This window comes from Desmodus rotundus, chromosome 2 (genome assembly GCF_022682495.2).
Source record: "Desmodus rotundus isolate HL8 chromosome 2, HLdesRot8A.1, whole genome shotgun sequence".
NCBI lineage: Eukaryota > Metazoa > Chordata > Mammalia > Chiroptera > Phyllostomidae > Desmodus > Desmodus rotundus.
Genome location: NC_071388.1, coordinates 160,645,412 through 160,659,297, shown reverse-complemented (window position 1 = coordinate 160,659,297; position 13,886 = coordinate 160,645,412). Strand labels below are relative to the sequence as shown.

Genomic DNA, 13,886 nt, shown 5'->3' with positions numbered 1-13,886 from the left:
AAATGTATGTATGGTAGGCACAATTGTATCATTGACAATTATTGCAATAAAGTAATAAAAGCATAAAATATGTAGTAAATCCAAAATATTTCAGTGTGTTCTGCAAAGGGTGAGGTAGGTGGCACTTAAAAAACATTTAGAATCTTAGCCTTTTTTCTCAGTCATATTCTTTGAAAAAGAAGAGTATGTGAAAGGTGGCATTAATTTATAAAACTAAATTTCATTTGTTTTACCCTTTTCAGCAAGGTGTAAAATAAAATTAAATGTGGAAAATAGTGGTTATTTGGCCATTTAGCCAATATTTGTTAAGCAAAACCACCCTTCAGAAATTTTTTACTCTAGTGGAAGAGACAAATAATTTTAATAAAGTAAAATACATTCTAAAGGCATTGTTACTTAGGTTTTGTGTAGATTGAACATTCATATTTTAAAAATGAAGTTATTTTGCAAAATCTGTTTTTGGTCACTTCAGTTTGTGTCCCCTTTTTCCCATCCTAAGCAAAATACAGACCTGATTTATTTAGCTTTTATTAACCCTTCTACCTTTAGTTTATTTATTCTATGTCACTCTGTCTTGGCATTATTAAATTATTTGGAGCATGTTTAGGCACTCAAGAATAGTGGAAACTTAAAATTGTCTTTTCAGGTTATATAAAGGCATTAGCAGAATGATTATGAAAATCAAGAAAACTTTAAGCTAAATCTTTTGTTACCTAAAGTTTGTTAAGAAATTTACTTTAATTCTTTTCCTGCCTTTACATCACATGCTATAAATCCATATCTAGGATATTTAGATCTTGTCTGGAATACAATTTCCTTTTTAAAGGGAAAATTGGACCTAGGTTTTGAGCCTTTCCCTTAAATTATATATTTGTGTACACCCATCTCCATTTTTGTTTTCTTTTTCTTAGATATCTGTCCTGTTTCCAAACTGGATATTTTTTTATTTCCTTGAAATGAGGAATACCTTTAATATCTTTAATAATAAGGAATATCTTTATCTTTCCCTGGCTTCTTGGTTCTTTGAGAACCCAGATTTGTTGTAATATGTTTACAATCTTGTGCTTTCTCATTGTTCTCAAGCTAAATTCTGCTAAGTCAGTAAAACAGCACTTCTGAGTTTATAAAAGCACAATGATTTACCTGAGTTGTAGGCTTAGAGGAGAGGCAAGAAGTCCTGAGTACAACAGTGAACAAGTTGGGTTCTCTGTGAAATTGCTATGGTGAACACAATATATAAAATTGGGTTATATGCCAGCAGCCACAGGCTTTGCTCTTTTTCTTAGGGCTATTTAATAAAAAATAAATTTAAAAAGTTAAATTAAATGGAAACCATATTGGCTTTGGTTAAGACTTTGGCATTACAGATGAGCCAGAAAAACCTGTTTCACTCAATTCAGCTCTTTTAAGAGAGTTGTAGAAATTGGGGGTGGACTGGAGCAGAAACTAGAATGTGTTAGATTATGACATCCTTGCCCTTGAGACAACAGCATGACTCCTCCTTGTCTTTACTTATGCTATTCCTCTGCCTGGAATGCCTTCCCTCCTTTCTATCTAAATCCTACCCACCTCCTCCACGAAGCCTTCTCTAACTACTGGAGCCCACATTGATGTCTCCCTGTTCAGAACACCTATGGCATCTAACAGCCAGCACTGCACCGTTTAGCACTGTTTGTCCTATGGCAATTTCACATGCTACTGAGTGTGAGTACATTAAAATATAAATGTGGGGAAATACGCATTTTTCCAGTAAAATTTGAAAAATGATAGGTGTGTTATATACAGGAGGATTTTCAGGCTTATTGGAGGTTTTACAGGTTATAGCTTAGACTGAGATTGGGTGGGGAGGGAAAGTTGGGGGGTTCTTAAATGTACTTTTGTTAATCTCAGAGAAACATTGCAAAGTTTAATATTATGACAATTGGGATTCTAAAATGTCATGTTTTTTATGAACTAATTTTCTTTTTTAAAGCTTGAGTAATAACATTTTCAGTAGTCTTTAGTATTATTTAAATATCAGTTCTGGAATCAAAATTTTTTCTTCTTGCTTAGGCTAAAAGACCTGTTCACCCATGTAAGCATATATCTCCTAAACCCTGTTCTTGATATCAATACTGAAATATAACATGTCAAATTTTGCTATGTACTTTATTATATATGTGATGTATAATTTTTGATACTTTACATGGTTAATATGAAGGGAATTTTAACTGTAAAGATAATTTTTATTTATATTTATTTCATATAGTGCTAAGGGAGACAAGACAAAGTTTTGTCCAGATTTTTTAAAAAACTTTCTCCAGTGTATATTCAGGGTGTGGCCATACAAATATATGAATAAATACACTTAAATCATGTTAAAGGCTGCTTAAGGTTCCTATCTACCTTTTAATTGTACGTGTGATTAGTTATGTATTCATGCTTGGTTTGTTTCCTTTTTAAGTTAGCTGACAGCATGACTTCGAGTATACAGCTTAGTTTCCCATGCAACTAAATTGGCGTTGGGCCTGTGCCACAGAATTTGAGAATGGTTCTGATAGAGTAATAAATAGCTTTATTGTATATATTTTGTGTGTGGAATATCTAAATTATATAATACTTCAGCATATTTACATTTGGACAGCAATTGCATTAATTTTGGAGTGAAATTAATATGTGAAACTTATATGTTTGAGATATGTTAGTTTTTATTTAAATTGATTTTAATTGGTCTTGGTTGCTTATTGACCTCATGGTGATAATGTCGTTTTGAAATTCAGTATGGGGGTATATGGTGTAAGCGGTCCATTTGAATATTTTCATGTAAGTCTATATTATTCTGTGTGTGTTTTTTAGAGGTACCAATCTTGGGAAAAAGAAGCAACACATTTGTCACATACCAGGATGTGGTAAAGTCTATGGGAAGACCTCACACCTGAGAGCTCACCTGCGTTGGCATTCTGGGGAGCGCCCTTTTGTTTGTAACTGGATGTTCTGTGGTAAAAGATTTACTCGAAGTGATGAATTGCAGAGGCACAGAAGAACACATACAGGTTACTAATATTTACTTTTAACAGACAAAAATGGATTATAGGGCTACATACTACCTTGGAAGTTTTTTTTAGCATACGTCACTGAGATGAGTTTTTAAAATGTGACTAATCACACCAAATTTTTACCTTCAGTAATACCAATTTAAAAACAAATTCCAACCAAGCCAGTTTACTTATCTTGTAAAACAACATTTTATTTTATGCAGACTTTGGTTAGATTTTTGTTTTTTAGGTTTTTTTCTTTTGACAGCATTATGCTACGTTTATGCTGTTATTATTTATGTTAACGTTTTAAATTAGTTGTCTGCTTTTATTCTTGACCTTTTTTTTTCATCCTCCTCAATACTTTAGTAGAGAATAATTCCTTTTTCTCTGAATTTAAGCATTTCACCTTTTCTCTTATTTTAATATCTGTGAAGTAAGCAAAAGAGACATTTCATTGAGGAGTAATCATCTTGACATCTTGCTGATGTCAAGATGCTTTCATTTAGTTGTTTTTATATAGTGTGTGGTTGTTAATATGAATGGACTTAGGAATGACCCAGACTGAATCCTAGTTTACTATAACTTAGAGATAGTTTTTTCCTGCTACCACGTAATGATCAAAGTATTCATCAGTCTGCTCAATACTGAAAAATTGAAAAATATGTAATGTATTTACAGTCCCTAGAGAACTTAGAAGAAAGACACGCGATAACATGGACAACATTATGGATTCTGAAGTCTCCTAGATCTGTCTTCAAATCCATGTACTGTTTAGGTTAAGCAAAAAAGTTGTCTCTGACTCTGCTTTCACATCTCTTGTATTGTTTTAAATATTACATAAAATGACCTGTGAAGTATTTTGTAGTACACATATTAGATGCTCTACTTGTTTAAGTTTCTGTCTCACTCATATGAGGTAGGTAGACATATGAACTGTTTGTAACTACAATGAACAATATAAGAAAGCATATAATGTACGCTTAGAGGCAGAGGTCATTATTGCTTGGGATAGTAAGGCATTTATTGGTGGGCAGTTGGCTGGGATAGTAGACCTTAAGATGGCCCTATAACAGACTTTTCCTCAATGGAATTTCATCAGCAGAATACAAAAGGCAATGTAAAAGGGAAGGAAAGGTCTATGATCAAATACGTGGGAAACCCCGGGTTAAAGAGGGTTACTTAATGTACCTTCAAGGCAACACCTCTTAGGACCTTTGATTAAATGTTAATGAGTACCGTGCATCTGTGTGTGTGTGAGGGGGTGGGTTGTAGTGTGTGTAGCATTTCCCAACTGTCTTTGATCATTGTGCCATTTGCCATGGAACATGTCTCAGGACTAATGTTCCAAGAGAATCTTTGGGAAGTACCTCTCGGAAGAATAGTATGTGAACTAAAGAGCTGAGAACCATTTGACATGAGTGAAGATGATATTTTATATAACACATTCCTGTTAAATACAGTTGAACCATAATCCTAGCTATCTGCAAGTTAGTCTTGCATTCCCATGCCATTTATTAGAGTAGTGAAGTTTTTGTACTATAGTAAAATTTGGTATTTAAGGAAGATTTGTCTGGCATTGATTTGTTGGATTAGAGAGGGAAAGACAAGGTTGTTGTTGCATAATAATGCAGACATGAGTTCTGATGAGGGCCTGCCTAGTGTAGATGTGCTGGAACAGGAGATACTACAAAATTGAGAAAATAACAAGATCTGTTGGATTTCTTTCTGGACTCCTTTTAGGTTGGCCTTTGCCTTATCTTCTAATCATCTTACATAGTAGGACCTCAACATAATAGAATTAAGTCTGTCTTTTATATTAAAAGTATTTTATTCATGTTGGGAGATAAATTTAGGTTCAGAGTCTTACTAACTTTTAACATAATATTTTAGGCTTGCTCTTAATTATTCCAGCTGAAATCAAATCAGCTAGCCATCTCTTGGGGTTACTCAATCTTGGTGAACTTCAAGCTTGCATCTTTGCTTTAATCTAGAAGTATTGTGTAGTTACTTGAATTCAGATAAAAGAATTGGAGGTTTAAAATAGATATAACATGTTAACAATACCTTAAATATAGCTTAAAACTATACTTTTCTTTAAAGAAATACAAGGAGTCCTCACTTAAATGTGGTCGGTAGGTTCTTGGAAACTGAGACTTTAAGTGAAATGTAGAAAAAAAAAATTTACCATAGGCTAATTGATGTAAACAAGAGTTAAGTTCCTATGGCATATTTTGGTCACAAAAACATCACTGCACTTCTAGATAAAGACCCCAAACACTTCTAATATTAAACATTGAAATACATGTGACATCTCTATATATTTTCTTTCTTTCTTTTTTTTTTTTTTTAAAGAAAGATAAAAACAAAGCATTTTTTCCAAACTGCTTATCCCAGGTTCGGGGTTGCGGGTGGCTGGAGCCTCTTAGCAGCTCTGGGCACGAGGAGGGAACCCACCCTAGACAAAGTGCCCTTCCAAAGCAAGGTGCGCTCACACCCACACCGCTGCTCACTCAGATTGGGACAGTGTGGACACGCCAGTTTGCCTCACATGCATGTTTCTGGGGCACGGGAGGAAAGCAGAGTACTTGGAGAAGACCCACACAGTCACGGGGGAAAATGTGCACGGGTGACGCAGACGCTGGCCCTGCTAGGAGTCAGACTTTCCTCCTCCTCATTGTTGTATACAAAAGGGAACAAAGTTTTATTTGAGGACCTCTTACATGTTACAGATGATCATCTTTTAGTTAATATCTTGTAACATGTTTCAAAACGAACTATTAGCATAGTTGAAGTGTTAAAACATCTGAATGATGGTCTGTAATAAGTTTGAAGATTGCTTTTCATCAAAAAGTAAAGATGACATTGATTTTGAGGAGAAATACTTTATGAGAGAAATTTGCAGAGGCAGCTCATGAAATTAATACAATTTTAAGTGAACTCTGTTCCTTGTCCTTACCTGTCAGTGTTGGCTTTTTTTCTTTCTCAGGGAATTATCAATCTATTAATGCTGAATTTTGAAAACTAAGTAACTTAATTTTATTTCTAACAGGTGAGAAGAAATTTGTTTGTCCAGAATGTTCAAAACGCTTTATGAGAAGTGATCACCTTGCCAAACATATTAAAACACATCAGAATAAAAAAGGTATTCACTCTAGCAGTACAGTGCTGGCATCTGTGGAAGCTGCACGAGATGATACTTTGATTACTGCAGGAGGAACAACACTTATCCTTGCAAATATTCAACAAGGTTCTGTTTCAGGGATAGGAACTGTTAATACTTCCACCACCAGCAATCAAGATATCCTTACCAACACTGAAATACCTTTACAGCTTGTCACAGTTTCTGGAAATGAGACAATGGAGTAAATATTACACAAATACTTATTCATTGTGGTTATTTTTATACAGTAGTGAGAAGAATATTGTTCCTAAGTTCTTAGATATCTTTTTATTGATGTGCAAAAATTTTTGGATTGACAGTAACTTGGTTATACATGACACTGAAATGCCTTACTTTGTATGATATTCCATAGTATATTAAAAATGGTAAAATTGCATGGGTTTTGTAGGTACTTTTGGAATCTAGAAGAAATGAAATTTTACCAAGTTATATAAAGAGAAAATTGAATTTAACAATGAGAATGGTAGTCTAACCAAATGCATCAATCCTGTGTGGTTTAGTGTAAAAATGAGAACATGTTGGTATTTATCTATTGTAAGATAAAAAAAAAAAAGTTGGTGGGTGAAAGAAATCATGTTATGATAAAAAAAATTTTTTTGTAATTTTCTTGATGACTGGAATTTTTATTATGCATAACTGACAAATCAAGTTTCCAAGCAAATGTTACATAGTGTAGGCTTTACTTAGCTTATCAATTTGTCATTTTGAAGCTAATTATTTTAATTAGGTTAACTATGTACAATATTTTAAGCATTACTCTTGTAAGATTTTGAAAACTACATTTTAACATGGAACTCTAGGGATAGTCACCTTTTAAATCCTGTTGAAAAGCCATGTTTAAAATTTAATTTGCCAAAATAATGTCTTGTTAATATCCTTTCAATAATGAAGTTGGGCAATATAACCAATGTTTAAAAAAGTTTAAAATGTATAGGTTGAGGCATTTGGGTGGTAAGAAGATGTTATAGTGAAATATCCCTTTTCTTGCATATTGGAGGACCAAAAAATAAGGTGTATTGCGTCTTAGCAGTGACTTTTTTATCCAATCTTGTTTCCAAAAACCATATGTCTGCCAGGGCCTTAAAAGCCATCATGTAAATTACCAGTAAAGTATAACATATGCAAACATAACAAAATCACTTCCATAGTGACGATACTCCAACCATATGGATATTAGTCATAGAAAACTAGTGGTTTTATGATATTTTTTTAAGTCTTTTTTTTTTTTGTCTAGGTAGTCAGTCTGCACTTAAATATCAACCATTTTCCTTTTTTGCTTCTTCCCTTAAAATTTATATGTATCAGTACATTTAATTGAGAAACATGTTTTTTATTATGCTGTATTTTCTTTTTATTTTTTAATTGTTTATATTTTCAATTATTAAAAATATGTACAAAATAAAGTTTCATTGCTGGTCTTGTAAGAGCTATACAATTTTCCTAAATGTATACTTATAACTGCAGCAGTTCACCTATTTCAAAAATTTGGAATTCTGTTCATTTGTTATTAAGACCACCTCAAATTTAAAGGCTACCTTATTGTACGTTTAAAGTGTATTATAACAGTGTGGTAGTTAAATAAAACACTATTTTTTTTCTTTTGAGTTTGTTGTATTCCTATGCATTTAAAATATTGCAGTGGTATGGGGTAAGAAAATCTGTGTGGTTTTTCTTCAACTTAGCCTTTTATTTGCCATTGTTGATTTCAGACACCAAAATTTTCTTGGGTATATGTAATTAAAAAGGGAAGAATAGAGGCATCAGCGGATGCCTTATTCTAACTTTTCACCTAAGAATAAGTTTAATAAGTAAAACTTTTGAAAAAAATTCTTTGCCCATATTGAGTAATACCAATTTCATCAATGCCATTTTACAAACCTTGTTTTTTACTTGTTCTCCCTGTTAAAGCAATGCAGAATATATTGATTTATCAAAAACTTGAGTTTACATGAAGGTTCTTGAAAATGAAAACATAAGACAAGCTTTGGTAACGATAGCATGTTATTTGAAAAGGTTATATTTTGAATCTGGGTGTCTTAATTTTGATAAAAGCAGAGTGGAGGAAAGGAAAATTTAACAATATTAACATGACTGTATTTTAGATACTTTTAAAATAAAAATCCAGTTCTCTCCACATGCATACAGTGGGGGTAAAGATTTCCATTGTTTTCCAGGCTCAATCTGACACTGTCTATAATATCTTTGACTGTATAGGACAACTCTAGAAATGTATATAAACACAAAGTTTTTCTGAATGAAAGTTAAGCTTGTGATTTGAAAGAGGACTTGGAATTACAGAAATTAATCAGTGATTGTATAGTTATTTTGGAGTTATAGGCCTTAGACTTCAAATCTTTATAAACTCCTTTAGATAATTTTTAAGAATTATTTAGGGTGTGTGAAGAAGATTACATTAGGAAGTTGTTCACTAAGCAAAATACCCATAAGTCAGAAGATTAAAAAACTTTTTAGTGACAGTTGAGGTGTTTGTAAATAATACTGAAATTTCACATTCAGTTTATAGAGGGTTTTTGATCCATCAGTTTCCAAGCCTATTTTATCAGTTCTTAGAGCATGAATGCAATAAAGAAAGTACGTATGTAGTATTTAAAATCATTTAAATAAGTTTTTGGATTTTTTTGAGAGTTCATTAGAAAGATTCATCAGTGAACTTTGAATCTTACCTAAGAAATCAAAGTATTCACTAATACAGATGATTTTTAAATATTTCTATTTTTTTCATAAATATTTCTATTTTTGTATTAAAAGATGTTGAGTAATCTTTGGAAACTTAATATTTGAAGAATTACCCTAAAGTCATTATTTTCTAGTTTTAAGTCTTGTTTATGAGTGTAATATTGTAAATACAGGGGTGGACAAAAGTAGGTTTATCGTTCATATGGCAAATAATACAATAGTAAATAATAATAAAATAATAAACTTGCATACTCACAACTATAAACCTACTTTTTGCCCACCCCTGTATATTCCTTAATAGTTACTTTTGTTAATTGCTTTATTTTTGTAAAAGCTAGAGTTAATGCATATTCAGTGTATTTATATAGAAATAATTCATATTTATCAGAACATAATCATCTAGTGGACTAGTTGTCTCTGTACTCTATACCTTAAAGAAAATATCGTTTAAATAAATTTTATTGCCTGTATACTGAGAGTTAAGGACTTCGAAAAGTAATTCAGTTAACCAAAAAGTATATAAAGCTTTAAAGGAATACACCTATTGCAAAGTCAGGTACCCTATAAGTAACTTTGGCCAAATAACAAAATGCTTATTACAATATTTCAAATAGTGAAAACGCTTAGATATTAAGCATACATGTATGTAGAAACTGAAGGCATGTTAAACTTCATGGGAAATAATTCTTAGCCACTATTCTTCAACAGAAAATGCTAGGAGCATTTTACACTCCACAGGCCTAAGCTTCATCCTTGACCTACTAAACCTACATCCCTGGGGATGGCGAGTCTATATGCATTGTGTAACAGCTTCTCAAATGTCGTTGATAAACACTCCTGGACTAGAATCATTTCAACAGAGCAGGCATCCCTTAGCATCTAGTACTGACTGCTCAATCCTAAGTTTTTGTTCTATTAAACATTTTATTGTAGTCAATATGAGTAGAAATTTGGGGATATTACAATTAACATTTGATTTTTAAATGTATGTTGACATGTTCATACTACCTATTAGTAGGTAATGTGGTTCTCAGTTCTAATGATACTAACTTGGTAAAAATTGTTTTCAGTGTAAAAGAAATATGTATTTCACAAGAGAGTACATTCAAAACTTTTTGCCATGAATTGAGTAGTAAGTAATTTTTTTGTCTGATAAAATGAGCAGAAAACAAATTGGTTGATACCTTGGGAACAAGATTTGATATTTTAGTGGAATCACCTTCATTTAGTGTTGGAGACACAAAGACACTTTGGTTTGGCCCCTTTCCCATTGTTCAGTTAGATTGGCAATCATCAAACGTGTTGTAGGAAATTTATACTAGTGCAGATAAAAAGTGCTCTAGAACTTGCAGAATTCTGCAAGGAGAAGTTTAGGAAACTTAGGCACAGGAAAGGGCATTAGCAAAGGTACAGTGTGGTTTGTTACAGGGGACAGGGAGTTTGTGAGATGAGGGAGGGAGTGGCAAAATTTTGGAGCAGGGGCTGTGAAATTGCAAAGGAGTTCAGAATTTAGTCCACCAGCAATTTTTGATATTTTTTGGGATCATCGTCTTAGAAAAATACACCTTAAATTCATTTAAGTTCATGGTGGTTAAAATACTTCCTGGGCATGTTTGAGCTAAGGTCTGAACATTTGAAAATAGTCACATTCAAGGAGCTGGGGAGAAAGAGGAGTCTTTAAGGAGACTCAGACCGTAGAAATTGTTGGGGTGGTGACAGACACCAAGTGCAGTATAGAGAGGCTAAGTCGGATGAGAAGCGAGAAATGGCTTTTGAGTTTGGTAGTGAGTTGCCTGCTGGGTTTGTAAGTAGTTGAGAATATTTTGGTGAGAGAGTAAGTTGATGGAGGGCACAGAAGAGGCTGGAGACAGCAAGCATGCAATTCTGAGTTTGAAGTTTTTTGTGAAGAGGAGAAAGATGAAGATGGGCAGATGCATGGTTGAGTCAGGCTTGAGAAAAATGTTGGAAATGTCTGTCTGATTGTAAAAGTGACACTTTTATTTTCTTAATATCCATCAATAAGAGAATAGAAGAATTTAAATGACCACTAAGCTACCCAGGGATAAATGCATAACAGAACTGGAGTTGGTTTTTAAAAAATGCACGCTATACTGCCGTGTAACAGGATTCATGCCACCTCCTTATTATATATTTAAGGTACAATTTTTTTAGTGTTAAAAATGATGTGCTGAAATGGGGGTCTTTATTTCTTCAGCCTTTCCTCCCCACCTCCCAGCTTTTAACTTTCTTGCTTCTAATTCCATTTTAAACTACATACTAGATGTGTGATACTGGGTAGATTTCTTGCCAAGAAACCTAATTTCCATCGTTATAAAAGGGATCACTAACAATAGAGTACCCGTCAGGATTGTTGTGAAGATTAAAATGTAAGCATTTAGCATAGTGTCTGGCTCATAGTACAGAGTCTATAAACGGTATATATATTTTTTCACATCTGTTAACTTCGGAGATTTTATTTTTCTGTAGTGAAAGGAGTAGTATTTTGGAGTTTCCGTTGCTTGGTTCATGTGTTGATTTTCTTTTTTGGAATAAGGGGTAGTTTTGTTTTTAACATAGAAATGTGGAAAGTCAACAGTAGAATCTAAATTGATATTGGACCGTGTGTCTGACGTGACTGCCTCTTAGAAAGGATGGAATAATAAGAATGAAGCACAAAAAAAAGTGTCTTGAAATTACACCCTGGTGTAGAATTCCATCTTATTTTAAACATTTCTGGAAGCCAGCCAAAGAATTTTTAGGTTCATTTCAGTTGAAAGATAAAATTTAGCTTTTAGTGGTTCCAACCTTAAGTTGGAAAAGGCCATCAAAGAAATGCAGATTATTTCTTCAAAAAATGTCTTAAGCCTCCAGTGACTGCACAACAGGGAAATAAAGGAAGGGTTAGAGTAGATAACTTGAGTAGATAACTTCAAGAGTAGATAGGGTATCTGCCCAGCTTATGTCCAGTGTTTGGAATATTACTTCCTGCCACCTTCGGGGATGAGCTGTTCAGGTGATTGGATAAGGAATGGACATCTGGTCAAATCTGAGCCTGTCAGATGATTTCTCCTGAGAATTGAAATCAGAAAGCTGATGTAGTGGGAGGTTGCATTTGGAATACGCTTGTGAAGCAGAAGGAATAAAGCAAAAATGAGAGAGATTGAACCCCAGAAGAAAAAGATGAAAATGGCTGCCTGGATTCCTGATAACTAGTTTTTGTTCCAGGGTTTCGTACCCATTTGCACTTCTTACTCCTGGGATCCTTAAGACGACACCCATAAAACCTTACACGGAGACTGCCCCACTCCCACTATTCGTTTGGTTTCCTTAAATTTGGGAGCCTGTTATTTGCTACCTAATAATGCCAACTAAAACATCTGAGACACGGTTCGTTCTTGCATGAAGTACAGTGGTTTGAAATAGTTGATGACTTGGTCCTGTAGAAAACACCAACAGAGAGTCGTGGTGAGTGCCGGGTGAGTCAGGTTTAGATGAGGGTGAGTTTAGTATGGAGCCTGAGTGAGCAGGGCGGACCTTGAAGAGCCGGTGAGACACTCCCAAGAGAACTGATTGAGACACTCCCAAGAGAACTGATTAAAAGGCTTAGAAGCCCCATCTGCAGTCAGCACACTCTTATCAAAGGGCTGTGTCTGTTTCTGTCTGTGGTCTTAAGAAATGACTTTCTGCCAACATTAGCCTTTATAGTTAATATCTCACACCACAGGGTCTTCCCTTTATGCTTTTGTTAGGTATTCGGGCTTAGGTTTTGTTTGGGCCTCACTTTTAATTGTGTAAACCCACTCTCTTAGTCTACCTCACACTCTAGTCCTTTAAAAATTCTTAATTGGCTCTTACTCATTTTTACTCTTGATAACTTTGTTGCTTTTTCATCTTGAGTCATTTAGTAACTTTCACAGTATAATGCAGTACATAGATTTTAGACTTAGCTCGCCTGGATTTATGTCCGGGCTCTGCTGCGCAACTAGCTATGCCATCTAGACTACCTTTCCACTCCGGGCCTCAGTTTTCTGCTGTGCAAAATGGAGCTGACTAACATCTTCATAGCATGATAGAGATTAAGTAGGTTCATGCATGTAAACCACTTCCCACAGTGCCTGGCACAGTTAAGTATTAGTAAATAAGCCTTGGAGAGATCAACATTCCTTCTACACTTGGAAATAATTATCCCCATTCTGTATTAATGTGTTCACTCACTTTGATCCACACGGTTGTCAGCAAACATTTATTAATAAAATTGCTAGCATTTGTATTGTGCCTTTTTTTATTATGAAGCATTTCAAATGTACAGAAAAGAAGATGGAAAATATAACAAATACCTGTGCGTCTACCGTCCAGCTTTTGCAGCTGTTTTATAAATATTTGCTTGTTCAGAAAAGAAATGATTATAGTTATAGTTAAAATCTCTCTCTCCCTTCACTCAGAGATTATTGCTGTTATCTTATTTGATGTTTATCAGAACGATACCATGAATGGATTTATATTCTTATATGTGTACCTATATAGGAGTGTTATCATGTTTCTGAAACTTTATATAAATGGTATCACATATTGTACATAACCTTTTAGCACTTTTCTTTTTACTCATTTTTTAGATGTATCCGTGTTAACACATCTCTTTAGATGACTCATTTTAAATGCTGCAGCTCACTGAATTAGTGTATCACAATTTATCCATTTTCTTGGTGCACATTTAAGTTATTTCCAATTTCTGGCTATTATAAACAATGCTGCAATGAAATACTTGTTTCCTTGTGCACGTGTGTGTTTCTCTGAGGTACGTATCTGGAACTTCAGCCACTGGCCTACTGGATATTCTTACCTTACAATCCACCACATATTGTCAAATTGATCGCCGCAGTGCACATCCCACTTTGCCCTCCTGCCAGCAGTGTATAGGCGTTCACGTTTTCCTGCACCTTCCCCAGTCCTTGGCTTTGGCAGATGTTCCTTTCCAATGAAAAAAACCACAA

General features: G+C 34.1%; 1 protein-coding gene across 1 annotated transcript in view; it reads left to right on the top strand.

Moving 5' to 3' along the window:
- SP3 (Sp3 transcription factor) overlaps positions 1-7,799 on the top strand; it is a 55,128-nt gene extending 47,329 nt beyond the window's left edge. Inside the window, exons 6-7 of the mRNA XM_053918788.2 lie at positions 2,836-3,032; positions 6,067-7,799. Of these exons, the coding sequence (XP_053774763.1) occupies positions 2,836-3,032; positions 6,067-6,383 (514 nt within the window). The 3' untranslated portion in view covers positions 6,384-7,799. The remainder of the gene's footprint in view (positions 1-2,835; positions 3,033-6,066) is intronic.
- Positions 7,800-13,886: the final 6,087 nt, after the last annotated feature.